Raw genomic sequence first — 21,317 nt, forward strand, 5'->3', positions numbered from 1 at the left:
ATTTTTCAAAATTGGACTGTAGTTACGTCAAAAATACGAGTAGATCAAAATTGAATTATCAACTAGCAGTTGGTCATGGATAGTGAAATAGATGAGTACTATAGTGAGGTCTATAGAGTAATATAGATCTTGGCCCACAGATATTCGTAAATTGGGAAACACAACTTTAAAAATATAACATTGAAATATTGAAATATTATTTGCAGGATTGAGACCACAATAGGAGGCATAAAGTCCCTTGATAATTTTGAAAATAGAGACGTTATAGTGAGGTCCACGTTATAATGGCAGTGGAGGAAAGTAGGAGAACAACGTTGCCAATTATCTGCCTTGCCACTGCCTTCTGAAGAGGATGGCTTGGTCAATTTTACCACCAACTTTGGTCAATATCTATGTTAGTTCCTAAGGTAGTGGAGAAAAATAGAAGAACAATATTGCCAATAATTATACAAATATCAGATGTACTGGTATCAGCTATCCTCTTCAAAGACAGAGAATTGGCAACGTTGTTCTTCTATTTTTCTAGTGGAGAAAGATAGGAGAACAGTAGGGCCGATTCTGTACCTCTATAGAGGATAGCTGATACGTTAAGCCTATATCTGATCTGATATCAACTGTTCATTCTTGTTAAAATAATTAATTATATTTCATTTTGGATTCCATCCCTTCCAGTTAGGCCGCAACTCCACCTCAGCATCTTCATTTCAGTGACCTCCAGTCTGTGTTCATGGGCTTTCTTAACTGCCCAGGCCTCCGCTCCAGTCGCGATGCAAATCATTCATTCATTCACTATTATAATTTTTACCAGAATTGATTGTTTCTTTTCAGCCATTGGTGATAGATGCTAAAACAACCATGCCATTGGCGGTATTCGACCCCACACCAGCACAACGCAGCCATAGCAGCTGCTTTAGGCCGGATTGTATTTTTAATTATTTAAAAACTATTTAAACAATAGATACCAAATCCTCAAAATTGATAATAAAACCACCTTGATTATAGTCTTGCACAGGGAACAGTCCTGTCTCCGATTCTCTTCCTAATCTAATGAATGATCTTTCCAAGTTAGAATTAAAAAATGGATGTCAATCGCTTTTGCCGATGACACTTGATTGTTATTCAAGGGCCAATTGGAGGAATACTAAGAAAGCAGCAGAATCCGGGCTCAAAATAGTGAAATCCTGGTTCTACTTCTTCCTCACCCCCTGTTTCTCTTCCCGATATTTTCAATGCATGTTAGTTAACATAACTAATTGCATGTTATCCCTTTATGATTTTCTTGCATATTGTTAGTCATTGAACACTCAGCATCTGTGCTCAGGTTTTTTCAAACCCTGCAGGGACTTGGTTTAATATATCTATATTATTTATCCTATTTGATGGAATTTCATTTTTCATTTTATATTGTATTTTAGTTTTTTATAATCATTGTTATTGTAATTATGTTTTTGGGAAAAATGAAGATTTGATTTGATTTGCAGTCGTCGCCGCCGCACCACGATACTCGGCGGCATCCACATCTAGTGGTGGTGGATCTACATGCAAGGAGCATGCGCACTACCACTGGATGTGGATGCTGGATGAGTTGGGCAACCTCGGCCGCTCCAGTACCAACTGCCCGACCAGGTGTTGCTAACCATATTCGGCTACTTGCTGTCGGTTTCAGGGCATCAGCTCTGGTAAGTAGCAAATTAAGAATAATTATCTGTGGTTTTATTGAATTATAATGTCGCATCCACACTATCGCCCAAGTGCGTACTAATGACGACGACCGCGAGAGTGTGGATTGGTGTTTGCCAGTGCTGGCCTTGGTTGGCCTACGCTGGGCTGGCCGACGCTGGCCGACGTTGGGCCAATATGTAGCTACAACAGCTGAAACCATACAGGCTATACCTTACAGTTAATCATTCTCCAACTTATTGACTGGACTCTTCAGGTATTATGTGTGTAGGTGTTGTGATCGAATTCCATCTAGCTGTTAACCCTGTTGTCAATATTTGCAGTAGCACAAGTCTTCGGGGTGATTTCAGCATTTTTGGATTTTTCGTTAGTAATAGTATTCATTAATTAGCATTTGAATAAATGCAATTTGTCATAATTCCCATCCAGCTGTATATACCATACTCATGGATGAATATAATAATATATAGCCTATCTATAGATATCTATCTATGTGAAGGCCATCTCACACCGCCGTAGCGTAGCTTGTAATACGTTTTTGAAAAACGTAGCCGACATATTTCCTAATGTTAGCCAATCTGTCCATTTGATCTGGCATGGCATAATATTCGTAAATTGGAAACACAACTTTAAAATATAACATTGAAATATTGAATATTATTTGCAGGATTGAGACCACAATAGGAGGCATAAAGTACCTTGATATTTTGAAAACAGAGACGTTATAGTGAGGTCCACGTTATAATGGCAGTGGAGGAAAGTAGGAGAACAACGTTGCCAATTATCTGCTTGCCACTGCCTTCTGAAGAGGATAGCTTGGTCAATTTTACCACCAACTTTGGTCAATATCTATTGTTAGTTCCTAAAGGTAGTAGTGGAGAAAAATAGAAGAACAACATTGCCAATAATTATACATAAATATCAGATGTACTGGTATCAGCTATCCTCTTCAAAAGACAGAGAATTGGCAACGTTGTTCTTCTATTTTTCTAGTGGAGAAAGATGGAGAACAGTAGGGCCGATTCTGTACCTTCTATAGAGGATAGCTGATACCGTTAAGCCTATATCTGATCTGATATCAACTGTTCATTCTTGTTAGAAATAATTAATTATATTTCATTTGGGATTCCATCCCTTCCAGTTAGGCCGCAACTCCACCTCAGCATCTTCATTTCAGTGACCTCCAGTCTGTGTTCATGGGCTTTCTTAACTGCCCAGGCCTCCGCTCCGTATGTCAACGCGGGCCGCACGACACGACTGTTTGTAGATTTTGCCCTTAAGTTTTTCATTCCTTCTATCACAAAGTATTGCAGTCATTTTCCTCCAATTCATCAATTAATGTTACTAGATGTGCTATTCATTGGCCTTTTCTCGTCTGCATCAAAGGTTGAGCCCAGCTATAAGAGTATAGAACTCTAACTTGTACTAAACATGATTATTTCAAGTATGCATTGTTATGATCTATGAATTAATTTCTATTATACATTATTCATTATCTCATTTCCATTTTCATATGATGTGTCTGATAATTCGTGAACTGTGATTCCATTCATTCATCTGTGAATTTATTATATTGTCATCCAATTTATCTATGTTCTGTTACAGGCTCTGAAAATTGATGAAATGGAACAAATTATTTGGACAAGACACTAGAAAAATTCTACTCGGTCGGTTTTGAAATCATACCTCAAGAAACTTGCGAGATCTTCGTCTGCACTGCACTAGCATTTCAGGTAACTATCCGAATAGCCTACTATTTTGTATTCATTTCAGTGACAAATTTTCATTTGTACCGTAAATGAATAAATGAATAGCCTATCACAACTGAAATAGAGAGCAAACCTTTGTTTAGGAGGAAATTAAAAGACTCGAATAGTGCTTTTACAGTGCTACAGAACTTTTCGAATCAAGACAAGTGAACTCATGATTGCTGTGTTCAGAAATAAATGTATTAATACAACGTTATATGTATGCTACTTTATTGTATATGACAATTGTAAATATTGGTGACATACTCAGTTATGCAGTAATAAAGGTTATAATTATTATTAAATACGTCCGTTCTTTAGACCTCACCGCTCGGTGAGTGGTACCATAGATATAGATAGCATAATTAGAAGTGCCATAGTAGAGGGCGTCTATGTGACGCTGGTAGTCTCTCATACTGTGCCGTTCTTACAACCTCACCCGTCCAAAACAGTAATAATTGACAGTAGTCGACAGTAGAACTTCCGTCAGGAACTCCACACTAATAAAAAGCCATTCGTATATTTAATACTGTATACTATAATATTATTATATGGGCTGGAATACTACCACCGTTTGTATGTGTTTCGTATGACAAAAGTGTGTGAAGGAATGTCTAAAACTTGGGAATTCCAGTCGCGATGCAAATCATTCATTCATTCACTATTATAATTTTTACCACACTTGATTGTTTCTTTTCAGCCATTGGTGATAAGATGCTAAAACAACCATGCCACTGGCGGTATTCGAACCCACAACCAGCACACCGCAGCCATAGCAGCTGCTTTAGGCCGGATTGTATTTTTAATTATTTAAAAACTATTTAAACAATAGATACCAATCCTCCAAATTGCTAATAAAACCAGCCTTGATTTAGTCTTGCACAGGGAACAGTCCTGTCTCCGATTCTTTTCTCCTAATCTACATGAATGATCTTCCCAAGTTAGAATTAAAAAATGGAGTGTCAATCGCTTTTGCCGATGACACTTGATTGTTATTCAAGGGAGCCAATTGGGTGGATACTAAGAAAGCAGCAGAATCCGGGCTCAAAATAGTGAAATCCTGGTTCTACTTCTCCCTCACCCCCTGTTTCCCTTCCTGATATTTTCAATGCATGTTAGTTAACATAACTAAGTTGCATGTTATCCCTTTATGATTTTCTTGCATTATTGTTAGTCATTGAACACTCAGCATCTGTGCTCAGGTTTTTTAAAACCTTGCAGGGACTTGGTTTAATATATCTATATATTTATCCTATTTGATGGAATTTCATTTTCATTTTATATTGTATTTTAGTTTTTTATAATCATTGTTATTGTAATTATGTTTTTGGGGAAAATGAAGATTTGATTTGATTTACAGTCGTCGCCGCCGCACCACGATCATTCGGCGGCATCCACATCTAGTGGTGGTGGATCTACATGCAAGGCGCATGCGCACTACCACTGGATGTGGATGCTGGATGAGTTGGGCAACCTCGGCCGCTCCAGTACCAACTGCCCGACCAGGTGTTGCTAACCATATTCGGCTACTTGCTGTCGGTTTCAGGGCATCAGCTCTGGTAAGTAGCAAATTAACAATAATTATCTGTGGTTTTATGAATTATAATGTCGCATCCACACTATCGCCCAAGTGCGTACTAATGATGACGACCGCGAGAGTGTGGATGGGTGGTTTGCCAGTGCTGGCCTTGGTTGGCCTACGCTGGGCTGGCCGACGCTGGCCGACGTTGGGCCAATATGTATTTAGCTACAACGCTGAAACCATACAGGCTATACCTTACTATCATTCTCTAACTTATTGACTTGGACTCTTCAGGTATTATGTGTGTAGGTGTTGTGATCGAATTCCCATCTAGCTGTTAACCCTGTTGTCAATCTTCGGTGTGATTTACAGCATTTAATTTGGATTACTGTTTAGTAATAATCATTCATTATTTAGCATGTGAATAAAATGCAATTTCTCATGAATTTTCATCTGTAGACTGGCTGGCCGCTATGGCTTCGAATAAAATGAGCGCTGCTATCCAGAGATTGTCAGATTGGTGTAAGTGTGAGCATACCTGACGCTGACTAGCAATTAGGGTTCGATTCCCGGGCTGGCAAATAATTTCTAGATAGTAACTTAGCTCTCATCGAATTTCCATCCAGCTGTTAACCCTGTTGTCAATATGTGCAGTAGCACAAGTATTCGGGGTGATTTACAGCATTTAATTTGGATTTTCGTTTAGTAATAAGTATTCATTAATTAGCATTTGAATAAATGCAATTTGTCATTAATTCCCATCCAGCTGTATATACCATACTCATGGATGAATATAATATAATAGCCTATCTATAGATATCTATCTATGTGAAGGCCATCTCACACCGCCGTAGCGTAGCTTGTAATACGTTTTTGAAAAACGTAGCCGACATATTTCCTAATGTTAGCCAATCTGTCCATTTGGATCTGGCATGGCATAATAATAATATTCGTATGGCTTTTATTGGTGGGGAGTTCCTGACGGAAGTTTCTCCTCGCCTGAATATATATCATTCAAGCCGTCAATGGGCCTCACGACTGTCATACTTCAGCCGTGACCGACAGTTTAACGTGCCCATCCAATTTAACTTGAGGAGATAGAACAGCTACGTCTTCCGAAGACTTATTTCAATAGGCATTTTACGAGGTGTTTCCTAAGCGACGGCTCTACGATTCTACCCGAGCGACATTGTAGGCTAGTTTATAAGTCGGCAGGTCAGGATTGGTTGGTTGCTCCGTTTGGGTTGCTGCTAGTGAGGTCCACGTTATAATTGCACTAGAAAACAAAGAAAACAGCGTTGCCAGAGGATAGCTGCTGTTACTGCTATAGGCCTATCTCATGTCATATTAACAACTGTTCATTCTTGTTTAAAATAATCAATTATGTTTTATTCGTCAAGGAAATACACATTCCAATGATTAAACAATAGGTGATAAAATTTGATTATTCATTTATTTTTCTAAATACTATAATCATAATAAAATTATGACGATGGAGGAAGAACTAGGCAGAGCCTGTACCATTTCTCTTCCAAATTTTGATAGAAAGTTGATGTTTTCCAAAGAAATAATTGAGATAAAATATTTTGTTCATCAATTATATTTTCTATATTGTTAAAACACGATCTGGCGACGTTGAGGAGCTAGAGAAGGATAGAGAAGGATCTGCTTTGTCGAATGATAGACGGTTGGCAATACCAATGTTAATTATTAATAATACTGCCATTATAACGTGGACCTCATGTATGTAAATGTTATGTATTTTTTATTTCTGCACTTTTTTGTAATTGATTTGAAATCCAGGTTATTTCTTCTTTTATTAAAATGTTTATATTGTTTTGATCAAAAGGCAAGTACATTGATTCGGATTTGTTTCAGTAGTTGACCGCAGTGTCTTTTATATTATCTGTTTCAGTTGGGGCAAACTGAGCCGCTTCGGCGAGCGGGCCAATAATTTCAACATTGTTTCAATTCCAAGTTGATTGTTTTGAATTAATATAGTCTACTGTTACAGAGAGACTATGCCTTTTGAAAATATAAACGGTTACCTGATAAGTACCTTAATTTGTGTTATGAAATATGATTGATATCCAACTATTTGATAAATTTCTCAATTTGAAAGATTCCAATGATATTATTTCGATTATTTACTTGCCCACCAAGTGCAGTTTTCTCGGTGAAAGCTTAAACCGAATTGGATCAGCTGGTGTGTTTTCATATCAATGAAACTTAACATGGATTTATTCATATTAAGCCGACATTTGGTTCAAACTGGTCCTGTGAAAACGGCTTTTAAATCGTTAGAATTATTCAAGTAATTAGTGTGGTGATTATTATCATAGAAAAATATATCATAAGAAGATAACTCTATGGTATAGATTGTTCATGTTTCTTTGTGCGTTTTAAAACAGTAAAGAAAAAAGTATCTCAGGTTGGGCTGAAATTTGCACCATAGATGAAGCTTTATCTGAGAAATGTCTGAGCCAAATTTGGCACCCCAGCTACTATACAGGGTGAGTTATGCAGCTTCAAACGTAAAATTTGCAAATTTTCAAACGGTGAGGAATTTTGCAAATCGGATTCCAGATTCATGTTCCTCTCATCAAAGAGCATAAGGTCACGAAGTTAGAGCGATTTTAATTTTTCACAAAAAAATTAGATAAACCATGGATTTTATGAAAAATGCGAATGTGCCAGATTCGGTTGATATTCGAACTATGGAAAGAGGTTGACTCAACAAGTGATAGATAAATGTCTTTTATTTTCATTTTATAACATTACACAGGGCCGGCCCCAGGGGTGGGCGGACCGGGCGGCCGCACAGGGCGGCAGATTTTGGGGGCGGCAAATTTTAAGGAATGGATATTTAAAATACACATAGGCCTAAACAATAAATTCATAATAATAAATGTGAATAGTAGAATTGTATAAGAAGCTTTTCCAAACTTCTAATCAAGAAGCTAATTAAGACTTTTCCAAGATCAACAATGTCCAAGGAAGTCTGAGTGGTCTAGCGAACATAAAATAGCCCAGTCCCTAGATCTTGAAGAATTGGTGAAGGAATTCTCTCCCATGCAAAAGTCAGACGAGTTCTACTTAATTAAACAGGTGTGTTGAACAAACTTAATGTGTTGTAGAAATTTTAGTTTTAATTACTTAGCAAATTAAGTAGGCCTAAGACTCTCTTGCAGTCTACGTCCTAAGGCTGTGCAAAGGCTAAAAATAAACTTTCTACTGGTGATATTTTTAAAAGTTTTTGATTTGTGTATTATCAAGCTATCAAAATGAAAAAGTTCTTTTAGGAAAACATTTTTTTCCAATAATTACTTTTTAAGACTTGAGCGCCTAAAGTTTAAATTTTTGGGACAGAACATTTCAAATTCGGTACGAGATAAATCCATGAAACTCAAAGGAATTCTTCATGGTATTGATGATTGAATAAACAAAAATTTTCTGAAAATATCTGATTTAAAGAAAGTTATTCAATTACTAAAAATTACCAAAAATAACGTTTAGTTGAGTTATTTTTTGTCATTTTTGGTAAATTGAATAACTTTATCAAAAATTGATATTTTCAGAAAATTTTGTTTTATTCAATCAACAATACCATGGAGAAGTTATCCTTTAAATCTCATAATTTTATCTCTTACTGAATTTGAAATGTATTCAGTAAGAGATAAAATTATGAGATTTAAAGGATAACTTCTCCATGGTATTGTTGATTGAATAAACAAAAATTTTCTGAAAATATCAATTTTTGATAAAGTTATTCAATTTACCAAAAATGACAAAAAATAACTCAACTAAACGTTATTTTTGGTAATTTTTAGTAAATTGAATAACTTTCTTTAAATCAGATATTTTCAGAAAATTTTTGTTTTATTCAATCATCAATACCATGAAGAATTCCTTTGAGTTTCATGGATTTATCTCGTACCGAATTTGAAATGTTCTGTCCCAAAAATTTAAACTTTAGGCGCTCAAGTCTTAAAAAGTAATTATTGGAAAAAAATGTTTTCCTAAAAGAACTTTTTCATTTTGATAGCTTGATAATACACAAATCAAAAAACTTTTAAAAATATCACCAGTAGAAAGTTTATTTTTAGCCTTTGCACAGCCTGTTTTCTTCATGTGTTGTTTCGAACATAAAAATCTGGTGTGGCGCACTCACACAACTTTCCTTGCCGTTATGAAAATTGATCAACTGACGCTAGTGTTCCCGCGCATCTCAAGTCTACTTATAAACAAAGATCTGAGCCAGCTGGTGACAGGACAATAACGCTGTATACATACGAGGTCTGCTATCTCTCCTTAGTGAATGATTTAATAGAATCAACAGTTGCCAACAATTTGTAATTGGATAATCACATTTTCTCGAATTTCGAGCTTATTTTCAATTTTAGGTGAAAATGTTGCTGAACATTAATTGTAGAGATTTTCATGCTCAATCTTTTCCACTCAATTTTTTTGGTTTTAATTGTATCTGAAGCCTGATAATTGGGAATCTAAAATCAAACTTTGCATGGATGGGGTGGAGCTCCTGAAATTTTTACAGATATGGGACTTGTGTCAGTTGATAGAGCTTATCAATAACTATTTTAAGTATGAATTTTATCAAAATCGTTGGAGCCGTTCTCGAGAAAATCGCGAAAAACCCTGTTTTTGATAACATTTTCTCCATTTTAGCCGCCATCTTGAGTTGCATTTGATCGAAATTGTTCGTGTCGGATCCTTATAGTGTAAGGACCTTTCGTTCCAAATTTAAAGTCATTCCGTTGATTGGGAGATGAGATATCGTGTACACAGGAGCACATACACTCATACACACACACACACACACACACACACACACCACACACACACACACACACACACATACAGACCAGTATCCAAAAACCACTTTTTTGGACTCAGGGGACCTTGAAACGTATAGAAATTTAGAAATTGGGGTACCTTAATTTTTTTCGGAAAGCAATACTTTCCTTACCTATGGTAATAGGGCAAGGAATGTAAAAATAGTTTAATCAGATATTTTGTGTTACTGTTCCTCAATATTTATATTTATCAAATATTTGTTTAAATGTCAATGAATTGTAACTTAAACAGCTGATAACCTTCGGGTAAATTTTTAGCCGGCTTATAAAAATATATCTGCAACCGGAAACAGTTTATGAAACAAAAATAATTTTAAAATGTACAATTACACTTGGAACTCCTAGTACATTATTATTTAGAGTTTCCTGAGACTCTGTGGTGCGAATGGCGCGATCGCATTACAACAGAGACACAATAGTAAAGTTGGGCGATCCCTCAAGGAAGGGGTGGAACCCGGGATTAACAATTAGACGGGATACTTGTGAGGGGGGCGGCGGTTGCCGATCTCGCCCAGGGCGGCAAAGTCCCTAGGGCCGTGCCTGACATTACAAATGATGTGGGTGAAGTTGAGGCAATAAGAGCCCCCCTTTTCCACTTGACCCACAAGTATGGGTCTGTTTGTGTAAATGGCAGAAGATAAGAAAAGATTCATTGAACAATTGACAAGTTTACTTGATAGAATACTTGACAATTATATAGTCTAAAATAAGAACTTAGTCAAAAATAACAGATTAAACTAGCTGACGTACAAACAACTCTAAAGTAATTTTTCACTAAGTTACCAAGAGGGATTATTAACTATGGAATGAGAAAGAAATCAATAAAAATGCTTACTTTCTTAATCAGATTTATTATAGTTTTTAGTATAAAAGATTTTTTTTTCAAAGAGCAAAGAATAAAGAGTTAACCTGATTTCAAAATCTCAGTCCAAGTAAACTGAAGATCAGTAGTAAATTATACAAGAAAATTTACAATAATCAAAATATAATAGCTGTAAATTCTGCTCAAAATAAGATCTAGTTGCACCGAAATTTGTTTAATAACTGATTAAATTATTAGATTTTTCTGTATTAGCTGTTATGCTACTATAGCGGTGACTGAGGACTCTATAGATTTGTTTCTATAAGTATTTCAGAAGAAGTTGCTGTTGTGGGCTGTACAACTCGCTTTCCTGATAGATTTCCCTTTAAGAATCTGATCTGTTTCATTTTCATGATGGCCTATGGGCTATGTGAGATAATGGGATGATGTTCCAGTATTTAACCATAACTATTGAACGGTTCATCAGAGCCTTATTTTGTAGCAAACGTTGTTGTAGAATATAACATTTTTCTCATCATCATATACCGTAGTTGAAAATTTTGTCACTGCAATTAATAATTCAAACTGAGAGATTTAATGCTTCAAAAAAAGCAGGACCGCATCTCTAGTAGAATTTTCCCTAGTTTTTATATCTCTAACTTTTGTTAGCTTCATAGTAGCTTTGTACGCATGAGGACCTTTTTTGTATAATATCAAATTGACTGTTGAGTAACAAGTTCTAATTACTAACTAAAGTCAAGAGTAAAGAGCTATTTTATTCGATTTTGAATATAATCATTATATACCGTAGTTAGTAGGTATAGCATAAAGTTTACTTTAGTTCTGTCATAGATAGCATACAGCTTTTGAATTTGCCGGTTGATAACCTAGTTTGAATTTGCCGGTGAGCCAACATGATAATGATGTTTCAAAACCTTTTGAATAATATAGAATGAAGAGGAATCTTTTTATGAATAATTCTTTCAAACGTAATAAAGACATTAATCTATAGTTATAAAATTCTTATCTATAAAAAATCATTGAGAACCATTGAATGTCGATATTTTTTCCAAATGTTTCAATCAAAAGTACTATATATATTCCCAACTTTTTAATGAATAATGGTATAAATCAACTAGAAATATATTTGAAACTTTTAAAATAATTATTTGAATATCATAATTCTAATTTGATGATAGATATACTTAATTATTTTCTATTATTTTTTTGCGTTGTGTAGTGGTACGGCTGGCTACCTGCTGTTCATTCTAATCAGCTGTTTGATGTTCATTATTTTTTTCAACTATGAATTGCGTTAATAGTGCTTCCAATAAACAGGATAATTTGATACATCAGAGAATAATTTAAATATTTTATTTGAACGTATCAATTGTTAATACATATTATTTTTTCATTATTATTTTGCGGTGTGTAGTGGTACAGCTGGTTACCAAAATCCGTCTCCATCGAGGTCAGTTACGTTGCAAGCACGCGTTGCATTTTTACCTCCTGTGTTCTTCTGAAACCCTGGTATTGGTTTTTGATTTTCCTATCTCTCCAATGTTAAATTTTTGGTTCAAGTGATACAGAATGACGTCAGGGTGATACAGATACAGAACGGCGTCCATCTTTGATTTGATACAGATATTCATCTCTACAGAGGATGAAATCCATAAATAAATATTATTTGAATAATTCTCTATTATATCAGTGTTTAATGATATTTAGATAGTTTTTAATATTGGTTTCAATTGACCTACAGATTTTTTGGTTATTTTTTTTTTTGACTGAAAATTGTATTCAACTCAAAATGAATTGAGGTTATGAAAATATTAACCATCGATTACCAATTTTTGGAATTTTTAGTCTGAATCTAAATTTAAAAGAGAATAGGACAGTTTTTATCTCATCTCTCCGATCATTTTGATTTAATTATATGTGGAAATAATTAAAGAATGAAACTGTTAATTTGGTAAACAGATACAGGAATTTGGAGGTTAGCCTATTTATATTTAGCATATTTTCCTAGTTTTATCCCAACACTAGCAAATAATAACAGTTTAGCTTGTTAGAACGACAACTTGGTAAGTACCGGTAAACCTAATGATAAATCTATAATGTAATAATAGAAAGAATCGGCTTGTACACGTAGGGGATAGGATATTTTTCAATGACGCATCATCCCCAGGAGACGTCTCCACCGTTCAGCTGCTTTTGTGATAATGCATATTATAATTTGAATGAATTTATGATTGATTATTTAAATTTTTATTGAAAGTGGTCACTGTTTTATTTGCCATTCGAATAGTTGTTCTGTAATTATGTGTATTGAATACAATGAATGAAACAGAAGGTATTGGAGGTATCTCCAGTCCTTCGAGTTTGTGAAGTTTTCAGTTAGTCCCTAGCAAAGCACGGGTTACCTGTGTTGGTATATTTTGTTTTTTTATTTGACCACTCTACAGTAAGATTGTACACAATAATAATATCGTGGGTCTGTTTTTGCAGTTGCTTGGTATGGATTGTAAGACACAGAAGAAGACGCATTTAGATGTTTTTGGATCTTGAATCTTGATGCTCACAGAAAAGCAAGTCAACCAGACAGGTGAGTCACACAACATTAGTATACTTTTACTCAAGTAGGCCTATACTTACTTAGTTACTTACAACTTAATAGTTGCTACAATACTATTTTCTGGCTATCAAGTTTGTCAGTGGCTCAATTCAGGGCAGTATTCCACCACCAATTCGTGGTCGTCCCTGCGGAACACACCGTCATCATAGAATTCGTGCAGGCTATAGTAAGGCTTTTGTTGTAAGTGTCTCTTCTGGAGGTCCTTGAAGGTGCCTATGCTTTTGATATTTTTCATTTCTTCTTCTGGGAGATGGTTGTAAATCCTGCTGCATCTGGTTGTAAATCTGGGCCCCTCTTGCGCCAGTCCAGTTCTCACTGTCAGTATATGGGTGTCATTATGTCGTCTTGTGTTGTATCCATGTATATGTTGGTTCCGCTGAAATAATCCGGTCTTCTTTCAACCATCAGAGCTGATTCAAAGACACGGGAGTGTTAGTATTCCAGTCTCAAAAAAAAGTTTTGCATGTGCCAGGTAGTTCTCATTGTTTATAATTCTAACGATCCTTTTCTGTAGGTGAAGAAGCATGATTTTTTCAAGTATGCATTGTGATGATCTATGAATTTCTATTATGCATTATTCATTATCTCATTTCTATTTTCATATGATGCGTCTGATAATTGGTGAACTGTGATTCCATTCATTCATCTGTGAATTTCTTATTTTTTCATCTAATTTATCTATGTTCTATTACAGGCTCTGAAAATTGATGGAATGGAACAAATTATGTGGACAAGACACTAGAAAAATTCTACTCGGTCGGTTTTGAAATCATACCTCAAGAAACTTGCGGGATATTCGTCTGCACTGCACTAGCATATATATGTCCTGCATATATAGTATATAGATAAACGTGACGTGTGGTTAATGTGGTAATTTGTTGTTTGCAGGGTTTGTAGGAGGCGAACGACATCCACAACAATGTGATAGCGGGGTTCGGGCGCCAACCCGACAGTGACAGTGGTGCACTGCGAGATCCACCACGGACAGACGGGTGGCTTGTACGGGCTCGGCCAGTTCATCGACAACCGCATCCATTCCCACAGCAACCCCACCGCAACGAGATCTACAACGGCCATCAGGGTGGCGTCTTCATCTTGGGCGAAGGCCGCGGCTTGATCGAGCATAACAATATCTATGGTGAGTGAATTGCAAACATCACTATTTATCCTAGTCCTCAGTCGCTGGCCCGCGTTGGTCTTGCCATCTACACTGCAATGTGGCCAGTGCCCAATCAAGGCCAGCGTCAAACAATACATGCACAATGGAAACTCGGCTAGAATCGTGACGTCAAAATCCGCCATCTTGAAAGAAAGCCAATCTAGCCAGTGCCGACAGAGTGGCAATGATTTAGCCAGTTCTTCTGTCCTATTACATCAGCTGTTCAACTTTGTCGCCTTGACAAAATGTAGCTTGTATCAGAATTTATAAGAGTTTTTCCAATCACTTGATAAATCAAAATTATTCATTATATCACAAATATTTTTCGATAATTTATTAGATACTCATTTACACAGAGAAAAATCAGCAAAACAAACGACAAAACAGGCATTGGTTGACTAGTGTGGATGGGTGGTTTGGCCTTCATTGGCTACGGTGGGGGGCTGGCCTCCGCTCGAGAAAAATTGGAGCGATGGGCAATGAAGGCCAGCACTGGCAAACTACCCATCGACACACTGGCGGTGGTCATCATTGGGCCAACATGTGGCTGCGGCATAAGGACCTTATTACTGCCTTGGCGGCTCCACCGGTTTATTACCGCGTGTCAGCGCGTTCTACTGACTGCTACAAGTCACCACCAGGTTCTAGTGGTCGGTGATATCTGTATTCGCCTCACTTGTTTGTGCTGTCCACGTTGGCAGCAGATGATGTCGAATCGATGACATGAATCATTTTGTAGTGGGATAGCTCTAGGTGAACTAGAGACTCGACTGCACTGGATATAGAGTGCTGTCTTTGAGTCTTTATACCCGGCTCACCCTGAGGGTTGAAGGTTGGGGCCGGCAACGATAAGATAGCCTTGGATGCAGTAGCTAGATTTTAGGAGTTGATAAGTGACGTCGTTCGGCCCCTCGAAATAAACTCCTAATAGCCTCTCTTATTTGGAAAGTCCAGAAAGTTGGTTATGTATTATAATTTAAACCATTTATTCATTAATGCTCATGTTTTCCTAGTTTTATCCCAACCTAGCAAATAATAACAGTTTAGCTCATCAGGAGGACCAAGAGACAGTATACAAAAGATTTGATTAACTCCATCGAGAAGGATTATCACAAAAGGAATTCAAGAGACTATTATAAGACATTCAGTAGGCAGCTACATAAATACGATCCTCCTACATTGATACTGAAGGATACAAATGGAAAAGTGGCACATATAATAAAGAAAACGCAGAAAATAATGGCGGAAGCATTTCATAAGCTCTTAAACTGTGAGGAACCAAAGAGCCTCCTGCAGATCAACACAAACACCCCGATAAAAACAAAAGCTGAGAACATAAATCCACCGACCTTTCAAGAAGTGGAGAGAGCAATAAATGAAATGAGAAACTACAAAGCGTGTGGAGAAAATCAAGTAAGTGCGGAAATATGGAAGCATGCTAGTGTTTCAACGCGAACCCTCTACATATGGCACTCACAAAGATCTGGATTACTGAAACACTCCAGAACAATGGACTGAAGCAGTAATCAATCCGCTACACAAAAAGGGGACAAGAGCAACCCAGACAACTATCGAGGAATTTCTCTCCTTGACTGCACCTACAAAATTTTTCAAAGATCATATATAACAGGATTAAAGTTCAACTGGATGAGGAACTTGGTGAATATCAAGGTGGCTTCAGACCATGGAGAAGCTGTTCAGAACAAATAATCACGCTCAAACTAATCATGGCGTACTACAGAAGACGAAATAAGCCTCTTTCAATTGCATTCATAGATTTTAAAAAAGCATACGACTGCATCCACAGAAGATCAATGTTAAAAATTTTGAGACACTTAGGACTCCATCCAAACTTATAAAATGATAGAGCTAACACTGACGAATACAACGTCCAAGATCAAATTCAGAGGGGAACTGTCCAGATCTTTTGTAGTAGAAACAGGTTTGAGGCAAGGAGATGGCCTGTCGCCACTGTTGTTCAATTGTGCCCTGGAATATATAATGAGAGAATGGTATAAGATTAATCCAAAAAATATCAAAGTTGGAACTTCTAGAGATAATATAAATTGAACTGCTTGGGATTTGCTGATGACCTTGCACTGCTTGCTAACAATATTCAAGAAACAAAGAAACAAATAAATACACTACAGACTATTTCTCAGAAGATTGGCCTTAAAATATCTTTTGAAAAAACAGAACTCATGCTAACTGATCCACCTCTTGCAAAGAAAATCCGTATAGGAGATCAAGAAATAAAGATTGTAGACAGTTTCAAATATCTAGGTGAAATCATAACCTACAATCTCAATGAGAATCGAACGTGGGACAGTAGACTGAATAAGTTGAGAAGAGCACAGTATGCCACAAAGAACACTTACAACAAGAAATCACTATCAATAGCCACAAAATTGAAGCATTACAAGACAGTCACTCAACCGGTAATAACTTACGCAAGTGAAACCATCTTTAAAACTACCAATACCATCGCAATAGACAAATTACTAAAAATCGAAAGAAGAATCATCAGAACCTGTATTAACAAGAACTATCAAGTAGATGGACACTGGAGATTAGCTTCCAACGAAACTGTTTACAAAGAAATTGAACCTGTCACAAGTACAATAAAAAAAAAGCGAATATCTTTCTTCGGTCACCTGATTAGAGCTTCGGAGGACAGACTAAGCAGAAGAATTATTGAAAAGTTGTGGAAAAGTAAAACAAATATAAAATGGATTGACGAACTCAAGGAGGATACGAGAGAGTTGAATATAACATTCGAAGATTTGAAGAACAAGTCGGACAACATCAGAATCCTGAAGGACAAACAGACCAGACTGCAGATCAAAGTCAGACACAGAATGGGAAGAGTGATTTCGGACGAGGAAAGGAAATTAATTTCTGAACGAATGAAGAAATATTGGGCTGAGAGAGGACGGAGTAAAGGTGGAAGATACTGACTACAGTGGTCCAATGAAGGCCATAAAATTATAATAATAATAATAATAACAGTTTAGTTTGTTGAAACATCAACTTGATAAATAGCCTACTTCTAATGATAAATCTATAATATAATAAAGGAAGGAATCGGCTTATACATGTTTGGGGATAGGAAATACACAAACGACGCATCATCACGTCTCAACTACTCAACTGATTAACTTGAAATGTTGCTTATAGATTCTTTATCTACTGAGGATGGTTATAGGCCTTTTTTAAATCGTTCAAGATCTCAGTAGGTAGATTTTGTAAAGTTTTCAGTTGCCAGGGTTCACGGGTTACACCTGCTAATGGACAATTATTTGCTCTTCAAATATGAGTGCTCTACAGTAAGATTGTAAACTTTAATTATATGTGTCTGTTTTTGCAGTGACTCAATGTGGATTGTGAAGACACAGAAGGGGACGCATTTGGATCTTGAATCATGAATGAATCATGCTTGAACTCACAGAAGAAGCAACAGTGGACAGACAGGGGGACACACAAAGTTACTTATTTCAGTTATAATTAAGTATACTTACCTTACCAAGTTAATAGCTACTTACGTACAACTTAATAGTTGCTACAGTACCCTTTTCTGGCTATCAACAAGTTTGTTAGTGGCTCAATTCAGGGCAGTATTTTATCACCAACTCTAGTAATATATCTATTTTGATGATCTGGTAGTATCCGAATCGAAATACTTTACTACTAATTGAAAAATTGCACTATAGTGTTCGATTTTGATGACACTACAGTCTAAATTTGAATAATAGTTATTAAAAACTATTACCCACGTTTAGAGCGCTTTCGATTTTCAAATCCATTTTAACACACATAATAACTATTATTCAAAAATTGGACTGTAGTTACGTCAAAAATACGAGTAGATCAATTGAATTATCAACTAGCAGTTGGTCATGGATAGTGAAATAGATGAGTACTAGTGAGGTCTATAGAGTAATATAGAATCTTGGCCCACAGATATCGTAAACTGGGAAACACAACTTTAAAAATATACATTGAAATATATGAAATATTATTTGCAGGATTGAGACCACAATAGGAGGCATAAAGTCCCTTGATAATTTTGAAAACAGACGTTATAGTGAGGTCCACGTTATAATGGCAGTAAGAGGAAAGTAGGAGAACAACCGTTGCCAATTATCTGCCTTGCCACTGCCTTCTGAAGAGGATAGCTTGGTCAATTTTACCACCAACTTGGTCAATATCTATAGTTAGTTCCTAAAGGTAGTGGAGAAAAAATAGAAGACAACATTGCCAATAATATATATAAATATCAGATGTACTGGTATCAGCTATCCTCTTAAAAGACAGAGAATTGGCAACGTTGTTCTTTATTTTTCTAGTGGAGAAAGATAGGAGAACAGTAGGGCGATTCTGTACCTTCTATAGAGGATAGCTGATACCGTTAAGCCTATATCTGATCTGATATCAACTGTTCATTCTTGTTAAAAATAATTAATTATATTTCATTTGGGATTCCATCCCTTCCAGTTAGGCCGCAACTCCCCTCAGCATCTTCATTTCAGTGACCTCCGTCTGTGTTCATGGGCTTTCTTAACTGCCCAGGCCTCCGCTCCGTATGTCAACGCGGGCCGCACGACACGACTGTTTATAGATTTTGCCCTTAAGTTTTTCATTCCTTCTATCACAAAGTATTGCAGTCAATTCCCTCCAATTCATCAATAATTACTAGATGTGCTATTACTGGTTGCTATTTCTCCGTCTGCATCAAAGGTTGAGCCCAGCTAATAAGAGTATAGAAACTCTAACTTGTACTAAACATGATTATTTCAAGTATGCATTGTGATGATCTATGAATTAATTCTATGATACATTAATCATTATCTCATTTCCATTTCATATGATGTGTCTGAATTCGTGAACTGTGATTCCATTCATTCATCTGTGAATTTATTATATTGTCATCAATTTATCTATGTTCTGTTACAGGCTCTGGAAATTGATGAAATGGAAAATTATTTGGACAAGACACTAGAAAAATTCTACTCGGTCGGTTTTGTAATCATACCTCAAGATACTTGCGAGATCTTCGTCTGCACTGCACTAGCATTTCAGGTAATTATCCAAGCCTACTATTTTGTATTCATTTCAGTGACAAATATTCATTGTACCGTGAATGAATAATGAATATCACAACTGAAATAGAGAGCAAACCTTTGTTTAGGAGGAAATTAAAAGACTCGAATAGTGCTTTTACAGTGCTACAGAACTTTTCGAATCAAGACAAGTTGAACTCATGATTGCTGTGTAGAAATAAATGTATTAATACAACGTTATGTATGCTACTTTATTTATGTATATGACAATTGTAAATATTGTGACATACTCAGTTATGCAGAAATAAAGGTTATAATTATTATTAAATACGTCCGTTCTTTAGACCTCACCGCTCGGTGAGTGGTACCATAGATATAGATAGCATAATTAGAAGATGTGCATAGTAGAGGCGTCTATGTGACGCTGGTAGTCTCTCATACTGTGCCGTTCTTACAACCTCACCCGTCCAAAACAGTAATAATTGACAGTAGTCGACAGTAGAACTTCCGTCAGGAACTCTACACTAATAAAAAGTCATTTTATATTTAATACTATATACTATAATATTATTATATGGGCTGGAATATACTACCACCGTTTGTATGTGTTCCGTATGACAAAAGTGTGTGAAGGAATGTCTAAAACTTTGGAATTCCAGTCGCGATGCAAATCATTCATTCATTCACTATTATAATTTTACCACACTTGATTGTTTCTTTTCAGCCATTGGTGATAAGATGCTAAAAACCATGCCATTGGCGGTATTCGAACCCACAACCAGCACAACGCAGCCATAGCAGCTGCTTTAGGCCGGATTGTATTTTTAATTATTTAAAAACTATTTAAACAATAGATACCAATCCTCAAAATTGATAATAAAAACAGCCTTGATTATAGTCTTGCACAGGGAACAGTCCTGTTTCCGATTATTCCTAATCTACATGAATGATCTTCCCAAGTTAGAATAAAAATGGAGTGTCAATCGCTTTGCCGATGACACTGATTGTTATTCAAGGGAGCCAATTGGAGGATACTAAGAAAGCAGCAGAATCCGGGCTCAAATAGTGAAATCCTGTGGTTCTACTTCTTCCTCACCCCTGTTTCTCTTCCCGATATTTTCAATGCATGTTAGTTAACATAACTAAGTTGCATGTTATCCTTTATGATTTAAGCTTTAGTTTTCGTTTAAGCTGTCGTACTCATTGTTACATTCGTACTATCGGAGTCAGGCTGTTCCATCTGATCTGCTGCGACTTAGCGGGATTAAGGTGTAGTGATTGTGGTCATCTTAAAGAGTCTATCGATAAAATTAAGAAGGTTATAACAGAAAAAAATAAACATTTAACAAAAGAACAATTAAATAAACTTATCTGGAATTTTTTACGAGATTCTACAGATGAGACAGGCTTAGAACAAGATTGATAGCATATTCTGTTTAATTTCAGATTGGAGATGGATTCAATTTCATTTGATAAGAACTATTTTCGAATAAAATCGATAAAAAATATAGATGTTGTTTTTCGAACTTATTGACAAAACAATATTAGAATTGAATAATTTCGGAAAAGAAGGACTAACGTTTGAGGAATATTTAACATTTATAAAACCTGGTAAAAGTGAAGAACAGAAGTCAGAACATATAAGCGTATGTTATATTATAAATAAGAATATAGTTGATAGACATCAAAGATGCGAATTAAAGGAAATTCCTGAATTTTGCTATTGTAATTCATTAGGTTGGTTGAATATCGAATGTCTCATTGATGATAGAAAACACTGTCAAGATTCATGTTTGAAAAATGATCCTTCCTTGTTGAAGGATCTAACATGGAGAAC

The 21,317-nt window shown here is 36.1% G+C and overlaps 1 protein-coding gene across 8 annotated transcripts; it reads left to right on the forward strand.

The window, feature by feature from the left end:
* Positions 1-1,214: 1,214 nt before the first annotated feature.
* LOC120356052 lies at positions 1,215-18,597 on the forward strand. 8 transcript variants are annotated; one of them, XR_005573901.1, is made up of 6 exons: positions 1,531-1,679; positions 2,348-2,548; positions 3,286-3,413; positions 13,135-13,231; positions 14,150-14,399; positions 17,788-17,855. XR_005573901.1 is itself a non-coding variant. In XM_039444845.1 (4 exons), exons 1-3 carry the CDS (start codon positions 1,230-1,232, stop codon positions 4,942-4,944), a joined length of 360 nt encoding a protein of 119 aa, XP_039300779.1. In that variant the 5' UTR covers positions 1,215-1,229; the 3' UTR covers positions 4,945-4,987; positions 18,446-18,597. The 8 variants fall into 8 exon arrangements, 2 of the variants coding, with proteins under 2 accessions (XP_039300779.1, XP_039300778.1); XR_005573899.1 differs by lacking the exons at positions 2,348-2,548; positions 3,286-3,413; positions 17,788-17,855 and adding exons at positions 1,215-1,235; positions 4,789-4,987 and having other exon boundaries at positions 1,482-1,679; positions 14,150-14,347; XR_005573900.1 differs by lacking the exons at positions 2,348-2,548; positions 3,286-3,413; positions 14,150-14,399; positions 17,788-17,855 and adding exons at positions 1,215-1,235; positions 4,789-4,987; positions 13,956-14,054 and having other exon boundaries at positions 1,482-1,679.
* The last annotated feature ends 2,720 nt before the right edge of the window (positions 18,598-21,317 follow it).

This window comes from Nilaparvata lugens, unplaced genomic scaffold (assembly GCF_014356525.2).
Source record: "Nilaparvata lugens isolate BPH unplaced genomic scaffold, ASM1435652v1 scaffold5638, whole genome shotgun sequence".
Taxonomy (NCBI): domain Eukaryota; kingdom Metazoa; phylum Arthropoda; class Insecta; order Hemiptera; family Delphacidae; genus Nilaparvata; species Nilaparvata lugens.

Excerpts from the sequence above, each read along its gene's own strand:
- LOC120356052 (XM_039444845.1), top strand. Across the intron at positions 1,680-4,788 it reads GTTTCAGGGCATCAGCTCTG|TCGTCGCCGCCGCACCACGA; the intron begins GTAAGTAGCAAA and ends TTTGATTTACAG.